We start from the raw sequence: 15,984 nt of genomic DNA, 5'->3' as shown, positions 1-15,984 counted from the left end.
GTATAAAATGTGGTAATATATATTTCTGTATAAAACAATGTATATCCGATGAAGTGAGCTCTAGCTCACGAAAGCTTATGCTCAAATAAATTTGTTAGTCTCTCAGGTGCCACAAGTACTCCTTTTCTTTTTGCGAATACAGACTAACACGGCTGCTACTCTGAAATGTATATTATATAGAAATTGTACCAAATTATAATATATAATCTGCAAATGCAATTCAAAATATATAAACCCCCTACTGATGCTGTAGGTCATGTTGTATTGTATCCATTTAAAGCAGGGTTTAAATGCCTTAATTAAAAGAGAAAATTAATATAAACGATTTTTAAATGAAGACTTTTTTTAGGGGAGACACAGGTTTTCAAAATCAGTGTAATATTTGCAAAATTCTTAGACATTTCAAAATGCTATTTTTATATTCTAAAATATGATTTTTTCTTTTAAATTTACCAGGGATTCAAAAAAATTTTAGGCCTTTATACTATCATAATGCCACCAGTTAAAGATATTTATATTTCACACAGTGGTATATCAAAAGCCACGATAGGAGACTTTGTGGGGAAACAATGCAAGTTTATACACAGTTTTTTAGGCCTATTATGTGTTGCGTGGCTGTTCCACCAACTCATTTAAACTTTTGATGTCTTTAAAAAATATAAATTCCCACACAATCTTTGTGAATGTAGTTCAAGTTATTTATCATTTCAGTTTCAATATTGATTAGTGTGAACTGACAACTGTGAAAACTATGTACTTCATGTGAAACTGATGAAATTTGGTATTAAATATTTCTTCACAAAAAGACACAAATTGATATGTGCTCTTCAACAAAGCCTGATACTATATCTGTCTATCTAATAGGATTTGTTGATGGGTACTGTATGTATCTCAGAGACCTTTCTACCACATTGTGGCCTCACATCAATTGATTCTGGAAACATTCTGTAACAGGAGTCGGTGTTGGTGAGGATGGTTTCAGCACACTGCTACAACCGCTGTTACTAAGTCTCAACACTTCCATACTGCTTTAGTTGTACATAGAAGACAGAGCTGCAGTTTTGTTTTTTAAATAAATAAGACTGAGTCTTATGAGGCAGCAGTTTGCTTATCTGCCATGGTTTGCTCAGCTTTATCACACTTTATGCAAATTAGTGGGATAATTTGCATATTTGAAGATAATTTGAAAATAACCATAAACTTCAGTTTTTAGAAATTTGTGTGGGTTCAGTACTCCATGAAAGGAATTGGATCGCCACTAATGACAAGTCACTGTTTTTTTCCCCCTCAATGGATTTCCCCCTGAGTAGCAGGAACAGTTATGGCGAGGCAAAAATCTCATTCCTTGCATACTTCGGATTGTGTGTGCAGTGCAGTATTTTGTTTAGGATCTTTTTTACAGTACCCACACCCATACCTGCCCACATTCCTGTATGTATGTTAGAGAAGACAAGGTCAAAAAAATTCACCTTGCACTTAGAGTGGCAGGTGGTGAAGTTTGTGGTGGGCCTTCATTCCTGGGTGGTCTTAGTTCCTGGGGAAGTTCCTTTCAGAGCCCCTTAGAAAGCTGTGTCTGCTACACAGATGAGCTTTAACCTAACTGTAGGAAGTTCATTGTATGAGAGGAGGGAAGTGGTCAACTCCAGTCTTCATTCTGGTGCTTTTGTTCCTATGCCAAGGCCATTGAGCACCTTGAAGATATGTACTGGGACCTCAAACTTGATTCAGTGTTCCATGGGAAGCCAATGTAGGGAGTGCAGGACAGATCTGATGTGTCTGTGGTAGCCAGTGGTGCTGACGAGATGTGGTGCAGCATTCAGTACCGGTTGGAGTTTCCTAGCTGAACGCTTCATACTCCAGCTAAGAGATGATGCCAGGTGTATGCCTCCGGCTCAGGTTTTTTTGAACGCTTTAGCAAAAATGGTTCAACATTTCCAAGAACAAGATTAGGGAAAAATATATTGTTTTGCCCATATTAACAAATTGGTTGTAAACTCTAGATCCTCCCTGCTTTGGGGCAGGGACTTGAAATTTGGCATGAGGAAAGGTCATCCTTGTGTGAGGAAAGTGCTTTTTGCTGTCCCTGTGAAAATTTGACCAATTTATAAGCCTTTGAAAAATCTCAGTTCACTTGTGCTCACTAGAATCTAAAACCTCTGAAGATTCTGTCTGCACTGAGCATACTCCAGTTCAGGGCTCTAGGGACTGAGCAGGACTTCCCCTGGAATTGCAGTTCCTAACTGCTGTGGGCCACTATTGGCTCAGGCACAGGAACTGAAAGCAGGGAGGTTGTCTCCTATGCTCTCAGTGCCCTCCTAGTGCCCAGGGATCATGGGGGAGGAAGCAGTCTGTTTCAAATATAGAGAGGACAAGAGTCAGACTGGGATGTGGTGTGGGGAATAGGTTGGACTAAAGGGACTGAGTGCTGTGGGAGAGGAAGACTGGGACTGAGAGCTGGTAGATTGTAAGGGTAAAGAGAACCTGGGAGTCGGGGGGTGGAAGATTGGGGCAGACTGGATTAGGGAGCCAGGAGAAAAATGGAGGGGGGGGGGGAACATGTGAGGTGGATGGGAGGTGGAGACTGGGACAAAGATCCTGGTGACGTAGGAGAGGATGATTAGGAGACAGTGATGGGGGTTTGTCTTACACAGGACAAGGGGCCAGAGGGAGAACTGGGATTTGTTGGTCAAGGAGACTGGGATGAGGAGCTCAAGTAGGGGTGGATTGGCACTTTATGTTGGAGGAGCAACAGCTGGAAGCTGGCTGGAGTAAGCGTGTAGCTCCAGTGGGAAGACAGATTGGATGAGGAGCAGTGGGGGGAGGGGGGGATGCAAAGAAAAAACTGAGACTAGCTGTAGAAGGTGGGCGGGGGTGGGGGGGGGGAGAGAAAAAAACTGAAAGAGACAGGGCCTGGAAAGGAAACTGGGCCAAGGATCCAGGGGGATGGGATGCTGGAGCTGAGCCAGTGGGTAGGAGTGGGGTATTGGGAAGACAGGGTGAGAAGCTGTGAATGGCTGGGCAACAAGACTGAAGGTGGAGAGTAGGAGCCTGGGGAATCATAGAATATCAGGGTTGGGAGGGACCTCAAGATATCATCTAGTCCAACCCTCTGGCAGGGCCAATCCCCAACTAAATCACCCCAGCCAGGGCTTTTTCAAGCCTGACCGTAAAAACCTCTGAGGAAGGAGATTCCACCACCTCCCTAGGTAACCCATTCCAGTGCTTCACCAGAAGGACTGGGGAAGGACACCTGGGGCCAGTGGCAGAGAGTGGGGGAGACATTGGAGCAGGGAAGGGAAGCCTAGGAGCCGATGGGAGAAAGGACAAACAAATCGACTGGTCCACATGGTAATGACAACCTCCTGCTGCTATTGTTTAGTCCACTGGTTCTCAACCAGGGGTACACGTATCCCTGGGGGTATGCAGAGGTCTTCCAGGGAGTATTCAACTAATCAAGATCAGAGTTTCTGAACCTGGAGGTTGCAACCCTCAGTGGGGTCACAGGACGGGTTTAGGATGGTCACAAGTTCAGGGTCAGCATTAGGGAGTGGCAAGCATGGCAGTTGCCCAGGGCCCCACAAAGCTAAGTTACATGCTTCAGCCCCAGGTGGCGGGGCTCGGGTTTCAGACACGGGTCACAAGTGAAAAACAGGCTCAAGTATCGTATTGCAATCGATTTATTTTATAATGATATGGTAAAAATGAGAAAGTAAGCAATTTTTAAGTAATCGTGTGCTGTGACACTTTTGTGTTTTTATGTTTGATTTTGTAAGCAAGTAATTTTTAAGTGAGGTGAAATGTGGGGTATGCAAGATAAATCAAACTCCTGAAAGGGGTACAGTAGTCTGGAACGATTGAGAACCACTGGTTTACTCTTTTAGCTTAAGTGGCAGAGATCTAAAGGCTCCAGCCCCGCTGATGAACCATTTGGATGTCAATTCAGTGCCACAGGATCAAATTATCATTTTCAATTTGAAAAACCTAGGAGGTCACAAACAAAAAACTATTAAAAAATAAATTAGACAGTTTTAATTATGTAATTTCCTAACTTTTGAGGATTTATTTTACAACCTTAATGTTCTTTTAGTGTAGCTCTTACTGTATAATACAAATAGCTCAAATTGTGGTTAAAAAGGGTTGTCGTCTTTGCATTCCAAAATGAGTGAAATGATGCGCAAGTGAAGTTGGTTGAAGAGTCGTCCAGAGATTTGTATACAGGAGGCTATAGTATATGTAACTTCTCAAGCTAGTTAATTAGATCACCATTATCTAAGGTAACATATGTCTCCAAGACCTGTTGATAACTGGAGTTCTGTTATATTGTGCATGTATTTGTCTTTTGTTACTTTTGGATACATCTGTGTACCATCAACTTTCTAGAGGCATCTCGTTTCTACAGTTAAATGTAATATTTTAAAAATTGTGAGGCTGTGTATTTAAAGTTGTAAGGATATTCCGATACCTTTGAGAGAACAATTTAGTAGTAATCCCTTAAAATGTTAAACCATTGTTTTCTAATATTAAGAGTTTAATATTTGAAGTGTTACTGAAATGCCTTTTCTTATAGTGTAAATAGGCAGAAATGTATTTAAAACATATTATGCATAATTTTGAAATCTTCTCATTCTATTTGATCATTCTTTAAAATGGTTTAAAATTTTTGCTGTTTTTTGTATTGTTGCGCTTAAAATCATGTTATCTTAAATTTACTTGGAAAATCAAGTTTTGATATACAGTAAGTCTTAACTTTGTTCTGCTGTTACACGGATCAGTATTTTAATGGATGTTGCCTGTAGTTCATATTGTTTACTGCTTGGTGGTGGAACAGTATTTTAAATTATGTGCCTTTAAAAATTATTTAACTACGTGAAATTTTAGCACAGAATGGTGTGCCTAAATTGTTTTAGCACTTATCTACAAATTTTGTTCCTTTGACTTAATTAATTCGGGTCCTAAACTGATATAATTAAATCTGAGTAACCCCCCATAAAGCTGTTTATAGCTGTATATTTTCTTTTGTTACAAACACCTTTAAACTAGTGCTGTTGATTAATTGCAAAAAGAAAAGGAGTACTTGTGGCACCTTAGAGACTAACAAATTTATTTGAGCATAAGCTTTCGTGAGCTTAATTGCGATTAAAAATATTAATCCCAGTCGCATTGTTAAGCAATTGAAATTTATTAAATGTTTGGATATTTTTCTGCATTTTCAAATATAGAGATTTCTATTACAACATAGAATACAAACTGTACAGTGCTCCTTTATATTATTATTTTTATTACAAATATTTGCACTGTAAAAATTATAAAAGAAATAGTATTTTTCAATTCACCTCACACAAGTATTGTAGTGTAATCTCTTTATCATGAAACTGTAATTTACAAATGTAGACCTTTTTTTTGCTACATAGCTGCACTCAAAAACAATGTAAAACTTTAGAGCCTACAAATCCACTCAGTCCTACTTCTTGTTCAGCCAATTGCTAAGGCAAACAGGTTTGTTTACATTTACGAGAGATACTTCTTATTTACAATGTCACCTGAAAGTGAGAACAGGCATTCACATAGCACTTTTGTAGCCGCATTGTGAGGTATTTACGTGCCAGATATGCTAAACATTCCTATGTCCTTTCATGCTTCAGCCGCCATTCCAGAAGACATGCTTCCATGCTGATGATGCTCGTTAAAAAAATAATGCATTAATTAAATTTGTGACTGAACTCCTTGGGGGAGAATTGTATGTCTCCTGTTCTGTTTTACCTGCATTCTGCCGTATAGTTCATGTTATATCAGTCTCGGATGATGACCCAGCTCATGTTTGTTTTCAGAACACTTCTCACAGCAGATTTGACAAAACACAAAGAAGGTAGCAGTGTGAAGCATGAAGGGACATATGAATCTTTAGCGCATCTGGCACGTAAATATCTTGTGACATTAGCTACAACAGTGCCATGAGGACGCCTGTTCTCACTTTGTGACATTGTCAACAAGACGGGGGCAGCATTATCTCCTGCAAATTGTAACCAAACTTGTTTGAGCAATTGGCTGAAGTAGGACTGAATGGACTTGTAGGCTCTAAAGTTTTACATTGTTTTATTTTTGTATGCAGATTTTTTTTGTACATAATTCTACATTTGTAAATTCAACTTTCATGTTAGAGATTCCACTACAGTATTTGTACTAGGTGAACTGAAAAACACTATTTTATTTTTTACAGTGCAAATAATTATATTAAAAATTAAATATAAAGTGAGCACTGTACACGTATTTTGTGTTGTAATTGAATTAGATATATTTGAAAATGTAGAAAACATCTAAAATTTTAAATAAATGGTATTCTATTATCGTTTAACAGCGTGATTGTTCCATATTAATTTTTTTAATCAACGATTAATCATGATTAATGTTTTTAATCGCTTGACAGCCGTACTTTATATTGGTAAAACTGAATCTACACTAGGGAGTTGCACCAATTTAACTAAATCAGTTTTTCTACCAGTTTCGTTAAATCAGTGCAGAACAGGTAGTCCAGACCTTACTATTTTTCTTTCTGAAGTAATCAGAAACGACATTAGTTGTTCAATTTGCCAGTTGTTTCCTTTCACTTGCCCTTTATGCTGTAGGTAACATATGGTGTGTCGTGGTCTGGATCTAATGCCAACTGAAGTCAGTTGAAGTCTTTCCATTCACTCCAGTGGCATTTGGATCAGGCCCTTCCTGCTTCTGTGAAGTTAGTGACTTGTTGACAATAGATGTTGTGGGCAGACATCACGTCTCAGTTTGGAGCCCTGTGTTTGTAGGTACTGTATAGTGGAATGCACTATGTATTGTAAGATAACATCTTTATGTATTTAAGAGTCTATTGTTTAAAGACATCAACTTTTATTGTTAAATGTTTTTAATCTCTAAATCCATTTAAATATGACTGTTGCACATTTCCTCAATTTGTCTTATTTGTTTCAGTGTTTTTCTACTTTGTATCACTTTCTTGACCTTTTTTATTGATGATTTTTAGCCAACAGAAGCTGTTCCTCCCTCTTCTCCCATTCTCCCTGTGATCTCTGTCCCGCCAGTCCCTGCTGAGACCACTGTCATCCCATCCTCTACATCACAGGTTTTTATTCTTTTTTCCCCATTTTTTATTTATTTTTATAGCTGTTCTTTTAAATAACATTTTTCCATTGTTGCAGTCAGGTTTGTTCCATGCATTATAAAGTGAATCCATATACAGTGCAAAGGAAGTACTGCAGTTTGTGCTTGAAGTTGTAAATATAAGAACAACTTTCTTTTTAAAATCTGTTGTTCTGTAAGCCTAAGAGAGTGTCCTTTCTGAGGTATCTTTTAGATCATTTAAGGTTAAGGAAGTTGTGCATAAATGTTTGCCGGATCAGGACATTACTATTTCCAGAAATCCCTGTTCCAAAGTGTCAGCTTGTCTGGGGTTACCATTGTAACTTAATTTGTGTTCTCTGGCTTTCAAGTTAGTTAGGTTTTATATCCTAAAGCAAAGGATGCTGAAATATTTCAGAGATACTATTGAGGGTGTTTATCATGGAAATAAATTCATTAGAAATAAATTTTAGTATTACTAAATGATCAATATGTTTAAAATCATATGTAGCACTATAGAAGTATGTAAGAATTGTTTGAAGATTGTTGGATGTGGGAGTGACCCTACAGAGTGTGCATAATCAATTGCTTCAGTGCAAGTTACACGTAGAATTAAATACTCTGACAATAACTTCTAAAAAGTTCTCAACATATTAGGTGATACTGAAGTCTGATGGAAAAATTACACCATTGAAGATAAGTGGGAACTTTCTACTCTGACAAAAACAGAAAAAGGGTAAAATACCCATATTTAAATAATATTTCTGGGCTTCGAAAAACATATGACTTTCAAAAGTCACTATAAAACAGTTAAGTTACTATGAAATGCTAAGGACTAGATAAGCAACATTATTCTAAGAAAAAGATGAGATGGGAGGCAAAACAGGAGACTAAGCTGAGACTAAACTTCTGAATTTCTTATTGTCTGCAACTTTGTCTTCTACTCAGTCTCTGGTCCCAACAGAAATAATAATGATCAGTTAATCAGAGTAAACTCTTTTCTACTCAGTGAGAAATTAAATATATAAATACTGTAATGTTTTGAATAAGTAGATCACTATCCAGTCCTTGCAGTATTCTAATGACGTAATGGTTTTTCTGACAGGAGCAGAGGTTCAGTAGAGGAAATAGTTGTATATACAATAAGGAATCTGGAAAGTAGAATGCGCTGGCTTGCCATTCTACTTATGTGGTCTTTAATTTGTGGTTTTTTAAGGGCGGAAGGAGCATGTTCTACAGACTCTAATTTCCTTTATTTTAATACACTTCCTTTTAAGAATCCCAGCAGGAATGCCACTATCTTTCCACAGAAGTATGAATTTGGAGCTTGAGTTCACACTACCACTGAAGGGAGATCTTGCTAGCTGGTGGAGAGTTCTGGTGCTGAGGCTATTGGGTTTTTTTTTGTCTAGATGTCTGTGATCACTATTGGCTTATTTCCCTCACTGGCTAGCTAAGTTCTCTTATTCCACCAAAACTAAATATAAGCCACACACCTGTCTAAGGCTGAAGTGGAAGTGTGGGTTCTCATGCTTCTCATTTGCCATGCATACTACGTACTGAATTAGGCGAATGGTGTTGTTGCTACAGAGACATGGATGTGGGCCAGCCCTGCTCCCCTGTTTTTCCTGGGTAAGATGTGGAGGCAGCTAACCACTTCTCCCATCAAGTCTGTTTCTTATCCTTGCTGCATCCCCACCACTAGCCAATATCATCGTTAATTGTTACCAGTAGTGCACTGTCCTCAGCTGGATAGCTTCAGATGACCCATGCAGAGACAGAGCCCAGATTCTGGCATGCCAGTGTTCCAGCCTCAGTCCGTCACTGTTGTCAGTGCTACTGTTTAGTATAGTGTCAGTCTTTTCTGAATTAGGACGCAAAAGAGTAAAACTGAGAACTAAGCCATTGTTTCTGTCAGTGCAGTGTGATGACGTGGCTCACTCCTCTTTACATTTTATTTTATTACGCTAGTATTTTGTCTCTAAGGTATTGCTTATATTTTCATAGTGTGAAAAGAATAATAACGATTACTTAGAAGAGCCAACAAATATAGAAGGGCTAGAAAAACTAGGATTCTCTCTCACGTATTCCCACACTCCCTTTTCCCCATGCCCGTCAAAAAAGACACTGTTGATTTTAGATGTATTGTATTTCATCTGCTCTATCATGTAAACATAACCAATAATACATTTATTACAGCTCTAGTACAGTTTTCCTCTAGTACCACCACATTAATCTCAGGCCTATAAAACCAACACTCTTTCTGGATCTTCATCAGTCAGACTGTATAATTTTAACAGAAGGAAGTAAGCTATGGTAGATGGCCAAGTGAATGTGAAGCGGCAAACCTGAAATAAGGGCTTGAATTTCTATCTTGAATGTGTAACAGTGTCATTTGGTCACAGCCAGCAATGGGGTAATCAGGGTGAAAGAGGATCTGTATTTCTGTACGCCAAACATGCAAATTTTCCACTCTTTGGTGCCCTGTCTTTTTACAATGACTGCGACTTCTTGACTTTCAATACAACTGTCTTTCAAATCATGAATGTATGATTTTCAGACATCTTTATTTGTGGATGATTTCATAATCATGTCATATTTGACGTTACAGGAACGCTGTCGTGTTAAATTGTTAAGAATATGGTGGGAATAGTTTCTATAGTGTAAAAAGCCATGTAAAACGAACTAAGACAAAGGGGGTTAGATGGTTCAAGTTTTTTGTAACAGGTGTGAAGATTTTTATATCTAGGTTATCAGTTTAAATCTGGCCCAGGTTAATAGTGATTGACAGTCATTACCATCTGCTGCGTTGTGGTTTATCCAATTTGTAGTGGACAGGTGTTAACATAAAAATTGGCACCCTTTCTTGGCAGTCTCAGCAGAAAGACTAAGAGAGAAACTTGAAAGTTGAACTACTTCTCAACCTTAAAGGTGGTTTTACTTCCACAGGGTTGAGGCACACTGGTGGAATAGTATGAGAAAACTTCCACTGACCACCATGTTTCATGGATAAATAAGATGCAGTCTCAAGGACTATCTCTCTGGCAATGTTCATGAAAATGATTTTTCTTCTTTTGCTGTGTTGCTAAAAACTAAAGAAAAAAGTTATATGACATAATGTGAACTGTTTTGCTATTGCAAAGCCAGCAGAAGGATCACAAGTAACCAGCAAACACTAACTGTGACATTCTTTGTATCATTGATGGTTCTGGTAATAAATGCGGCTGCAAGTTTGTCAAAACATGTAGCTTCAAGACAGGTGAAACAAGTGCCGTGAAAGGTTTCAACCTTGGCAGCATGTAAAACGTAACCATCCTGAAAACTATGCAGCTCTGGTTACAAAAGAGGACCAGGAAGATGAGACAAAACAGAAAGCTGACGTGGCTAAATGATGTTCATCTGGCTCTTTGAAAACTCCTGGAGAAAAGATTTTTTGCGGAGCTTCATCTGAAAAGAAATCTAAAATTGAGCAAACAAAACTTGACTCATATTTGAAGTCCTCAAAGGTTACAGTCACCATGGATGCCAATACTTTCTGTGAAGGGCTGATGGAAATGGTTTGCTTGAGTTCAACACCGCTCACTACCTTCAGACTAAAGAACAAAGGATTCAAAAAAATTGCAGGTGAAATGGGTCGGCAGCTTAGCTTTTTGACGGGGCACGATGCGGTTCATCATTTAGTTGTCAGCACAGTTGAGTCTGGTCGCGAAGAGCTCAAGAAAGCTTTGGAGCAAAAATTGTGCTCCCTGAAAATGGATGCGGCAACCCGTGGAAACAGAAATTTCCTTGCAATCAATGCTCAGTACTACGAAGAAGGAAAAGATAAAGCTGTGGTAAAAACCTTGGACATAATCTACACTGAAGGGCGTCACAATTCGTTGTACGTGAAAAGTCAAGTAAAAGTTATTTTAGAAAAATTTAGGATCAGTGAAATGCAAGTGCTGAGCATCTGCGTTGACAATGCGGCAAACATGACATGTGCCGTCAAAAATTTCAGCGAGGACAATGAAACCATTTCTACCTCTGAGAACAGGGATGTGTGGACAGAACTGAAGCTATTTTGCCTGATGAAAGAACTAAAGGAATGGATGAAATCGAACTCAACATGGATGCTGCTGCGCAATGGGTTAATGACCCTAGCCTCATACTTCCAACATGGCTTCATGAGGACGACTCAGAAGTCCAAATGATGAGGTGTGGTATTCACACTCTTCAGTTGGCAATCTGGAATGGACTGAACAAAGAACATGCGAAGAAATTTCTGGCAAAAATTCGACAAGTTGTTGTCAAACTACAAACCCCAAGTATTTGAAGTGTTCTGCTTGATCTACATGTGGTAACTCAGTCATTGGATACTGTGACTCACTGGGGTTCAACGTACGTGATGATTGATCGGCTTCTCGTTTTTCAATCTTACTGTGAACAAGTGGCTGCTGCTGGAACAAGAGAACTCAAGTTAACAATCGCTGAATGGGATGAAGTGAAGAATCTGCGAGACCTCTTGGCAAAGCCAATCCAAACAACCTTGAATATTCAAGCTGTCAGTGTAACCCCAGGAGTTTTAATGAAGGAATGGCGAAAACTGTCAAAATTCTTGAAAGAAAATGGTGGACAAATTGCAGAAGGAATTCTATCCTCCATGCAGAAATGCGAAGAGAAGCTTTTTGACAATATTCATTTCCTTGCTGGAGTTTATGTTGACCCATGGTATCGGATTCTTCTTACCTCAAGGGAAATACCAAATGCAAAGGAAGGGCTCCTTGATATTGCTCAACGACTCGAAAAACAAAATCTGTTGCTTCATTTGAACTCTGTGAAAGAGGTTGAAGAAAACGAAACACAACAAAAGAAGTCATCAACAGTCGAATTTGCAGTTTCGGAAAGTTCACATCCTTCAGAAATAGCAGGCTGTTCTCAAACGTCCATCTCCACTCTGAACTTGTTTGAGTGTCCATCCCTGAGATGTCTTCAACCATCACAGGGAAATGGAGATAATTCAAGCACCAATTCTTCAAAAGATGGCGCCTTCGAAAAGGAATTGGATAAACAAGAAAGACGCTGGCAAGTTTCTGCGATTCATAATTGTAATGAAGCATTATTCAAGAGAAACTTTCGGGAAGATTGTGAGGCGATGGAGCCTATTGGTAGGCTAAAAGTTAAGTCTGTTTTTGAGGCCATTCACAGCTACCCACACCGCATTCAGGCTGCCTGTAGAATTGCTTCGAGCATGCCAACAGCTCAAGCTAGTATAGAGCAACTGTTTTCGGCTTAAAAGTTAATTTTAAACGATTTGCGGCAGGCTATGAAAGATGACTTGATTGCTGCAATAATTTTTTACAGAATGAGTCATGAATGATTCTAGTTTGTATCATTGTTGATGACATTTAAATTGTTTTAAAAGTCTGAATAAAAATGTTTTTTCAAAATTACGGTATGCACTTTTTTATTTAGTTAAAAATTAATTTGAGTTGGAGAGCAGAGTTAGAGTGGAGCTGGAGCAGTCACTATTGGTGCCGGAGCGGAGCAATTCAAAAATTTGATTGCTCCAAATCCCTGCTAGCACTCTCCTCCACGCCCTGTCTTTGGCACCGACGGTACCCCAGTCAGACCAGGACATAGCCGAATAGGCACTCCTAGTGGATATGCACCTCCATTATCTAGTGAGGACTATGAAGAGGATGATTCAGCTCTTTATACCCCTCATCATTCCTCCCCGAAACCAGGATCCTCTCAGCAACAACCACCTATGCAAGGGTAAAGCTGGCAGGCACAACCATGGATGCCACCGCCTGTTGTTATGCCACCCAATTTGCCAAAATGGGACCCATGGTTAATCTAGAGAGCCCAGAATCTTAAACCCCCTAACCCACCAGCATCAAGGGCCACCATGTCCTCTTCACCCACGAACCCACCGCCATCGGAGGCCCAGGAGGAAGAGGGGGCGGAGCCGGAAGAGGTTTGTGAAGACGACACAATACTACCCACCCATACTTCATCTTTGTCCCCAGATGAAACAATTAGGCCACCATCTCCCACCAAAGGCGATGACTTCAAGTTCTTCCAGGACTTATTTAAAAGAATTGCAGAATCTATGAACGTCTCTTTAGCAGAGCAGCCAGAGACCCAGCACAAATTTACTGACATCTAGCAGTCATCCCCATCAGCAAAGATAGCTCTGCCCATCAACACTGCTATAATGGATCCTGCAAAGATAATATGGGAGACACCTGCCACTGTCCCACCCTCCTGTAAACACTAGGACAGAAGATATTATGTACCAGCGAAAAGGGCTGAGTTCTTATTTAGTCACTCGGCTCCCAATTCAGTGGTTGTAGAGGCAGTAAACCAAAGGGGAAAAACAGCACCAGGCAAAAATCATGCCTTATGACAAAGACTGGAAAAGGGTTGACCTCTTTTGGATGCAAAACCTATTTCTTGGCCTCTCTGCAGTTTTGCATAGCAAACTACTCTGCTCTGGTGGCGAAATACACTTATAACTTGTTTAATAAAATGACACATTTTATTGAACAAATGCTGCAGGAGTCAAAGGAGCAATACAAAGCTAACATAACAGAGGGCTCCTTAATTGCCAAAACAGCCCTGCAGGCCTCCCTTGATTCCGCTGACATGGCAGCTTGGTCTATTGCCACATCCATGGTCATGTGTTGAGCATCATGGCTCCACCTCTCTGGATTTCCTAGGCAAGTACAAGCCACAGTTGAGGACCTGCCCTTTGAGGGACAAAAACTATTCGCAGAAAGCACAGATGCATGTCTGCATACCTTAAAGGACTCGAGAACCACCTTGAAGACCGTAGGTATTTACGCCCCTTCTCCCCCCCCCCCCCCAAGAAAATACAGGGCAGATTTTATACCCAAAGATTCCATCCCACCCCATACTCCCAACCTCAGAGACAATATGATGAACGCGGCAACCAGAAGCAAGTGAGGTGCAGGCAGAACCAGGATCAACCTGTCACATCTCAATCTTCAACATCCCATCAATCGTTTTGAAGTATTGGTCAAGGGCTTGAGACCTCAATCTTCTTCCATTCCAGATTATCAGATGACCTCCAGTCTCTTTGGAGACTGCCTGCTACCACACTACCCTGTCTGGGAGAACATCACTAGAGACAAATGGATGCTGGAAATTGTTCAGAAGTGTTACTCTATCCCATTTATCTTTACCCCACCCACCTTCCCTGTCCCTCTTCAGGGACCCCTCTCACGACACCTTGTTGAGCAGGAAATAAACTATCTCTTGCAACTAGGAGCTGTGGAAATAGTACACTTCAACACAGGGCAAGAGGGTTTCATTCCTGGTATTTTCTCAAACAGAAAAAGAATGGTGGCTCCCATTCTGGACCTACGCAAACTCAAAAAGTTCGTAAGGATGCAGTGCTTCAAAATGGTTACACTGGCAACCTTAATTCTGGCACTATAGAAAGGAGATTGGCTCTTGTCCCTCGATCTACAGGACGCCTACTTTCACATCACTATTCATCCAGCACGCAGGCGATTTCTGCGCTTCACAGTAGGCCATCAACGTTACCAATACAAAGTACTACCCTTCGGCTTGTCGACAGCCACAAGGGTATTCTCCAAAGTCTGAGCCATCGCTACAGGTCACCTCCGGAAGGCTAGGGGAAATGATCTTCCCATACTTGGATGACTGCCTCGTAAGAGCACCAACTTAGCAGACGGCAGTACAAGCTACACAAACCAATATAACCCTCTTCACCAACCCAGGGTTTCAAATAAACATCCAAAAGTCGACTTTGGTCCCTCTCCAGCAACTAGAGTTTATAGGGGCATATCTTGACTGCCTCTCAGCACAAGCGAGATTACCCCAACAGCGATTCCTCAACCTAACCAGGTTGATAACAATGATCACAGACAGTCTCCAAACATTTGCCAGGGCCTGCCTACAACTCCTTGGCCATATGGCTTCTACAGCTTATGTATTCAAAGATGCCAGACTGCATATGAGATGCCTACAGGCCTGGCTCCGCATCTGCCATATACCGCACAAGCATTCCCACCACAAATGGCTCTCTATGCCCCGCAGAGTGAAGGACTCACTCAAATGGTGGATGCAACCGCAAAACATCTGCTTGGGGGTCCCATTTAAACAAAAAGCTCCAGCTATAACAATTACCACAGATGCCTCCCTCGGAGGATGGGGAGCCCATCTGGACAACACCGCCATCCAGGGATGCTGGTCCCCAGCAGAAACCAACCTACACATAAACGTTCTAGAGCTCCGAGTAGTCGGAAAAGCATGCGAACACTTCCTTCCGCTTATCCACAACAATACCATCAAAGTCCTCATGGACAACACAGCCGGCATGTTTTATATAAACTGACAGGGCGGAGCTCGATCACACCATCTCTGCCTCAAGGCACTGCACCTATGGCGATGGTGCATATCCAACACGATAGACATTTTTGCAGCTTACCTATCAGGACTTCAGAATACCATGGTAGACCATCTGAGCAGACATTTCTTACAAACCTGTGAGTGGGAGATGGGCTACCCAACCCCCGTGACCATATTCAACCAGTGGGGGTTCCCTACTATAGATTTATTCACAACAGCTCACGATATGAAATACCTCAATATTGCTCCCAAGCGGGGCTCAGGCACCACTCACTGGGCGATGCTCTGCTCACAAAATGGGAAGCACCACTAATGTACGTGTTCCGCCCGATTACTCTACTCTGCTGGGTGTTACACAGAATCAGACACGACAAAGCCAGGGTCATACTCATTGCACCAACATGGCCCAGACAGATGTGATTCCCATACCTAACACAGATGGCAATGAAACCTCCTTGAACCCTTCCACAGCTTCCTCACCTCCTGACACAGGCC

General features: G+C 40.7%; 1 protein-coding gene across 34 annotated transcripts in view; it reads left to right on the top strand.

The window, feature by feature from the left end:
• DLG1 (discs large MAGUK scaffold protein 1) overlaps positions 1–15,984 on the top strand; it is a 428,909-nt gene that overhangs the window by 185,070 nt on the left and 227,855 nt on the right. For 15 of the 34 annotated variants that reach the window (XM_074963269.1, XM_074963285.1, XM_074963281.1 and 12 more), the window contains one exon: positions 7,016–7,114. The exons of the other annotated variants lie outside the window; for them this stretch is intronic. In XM_074963269.1, the coding sequence (XP_074819370.1) occupies positions 7,016–7,114 (99 nt within the window). The remainder of the gene's footprint in view (positions 1–7,015; positions 7,115–15,984) is intronic. 34 annotated transcript variants of the gene reach the window in all.

This window comes from Natator depressus, chromosome 9 (genome assembly GCF_965152275.1).
Source record: "Natator depressus isolate rNatDep1 chromosome 9, rNatDep2.hap1, whole genome shotgun sequence".
Taxonomy (NCBI): Eukaryota; Metazoa; Chordata; order Testudines; family Cheloniidae; genus Natator; species Natator depressus.
The sequence above is the reverse complement of the archived record's forward strand: the minus strand, read 5'-3'. Positions and strand labels throughout refer to the sequence as shown.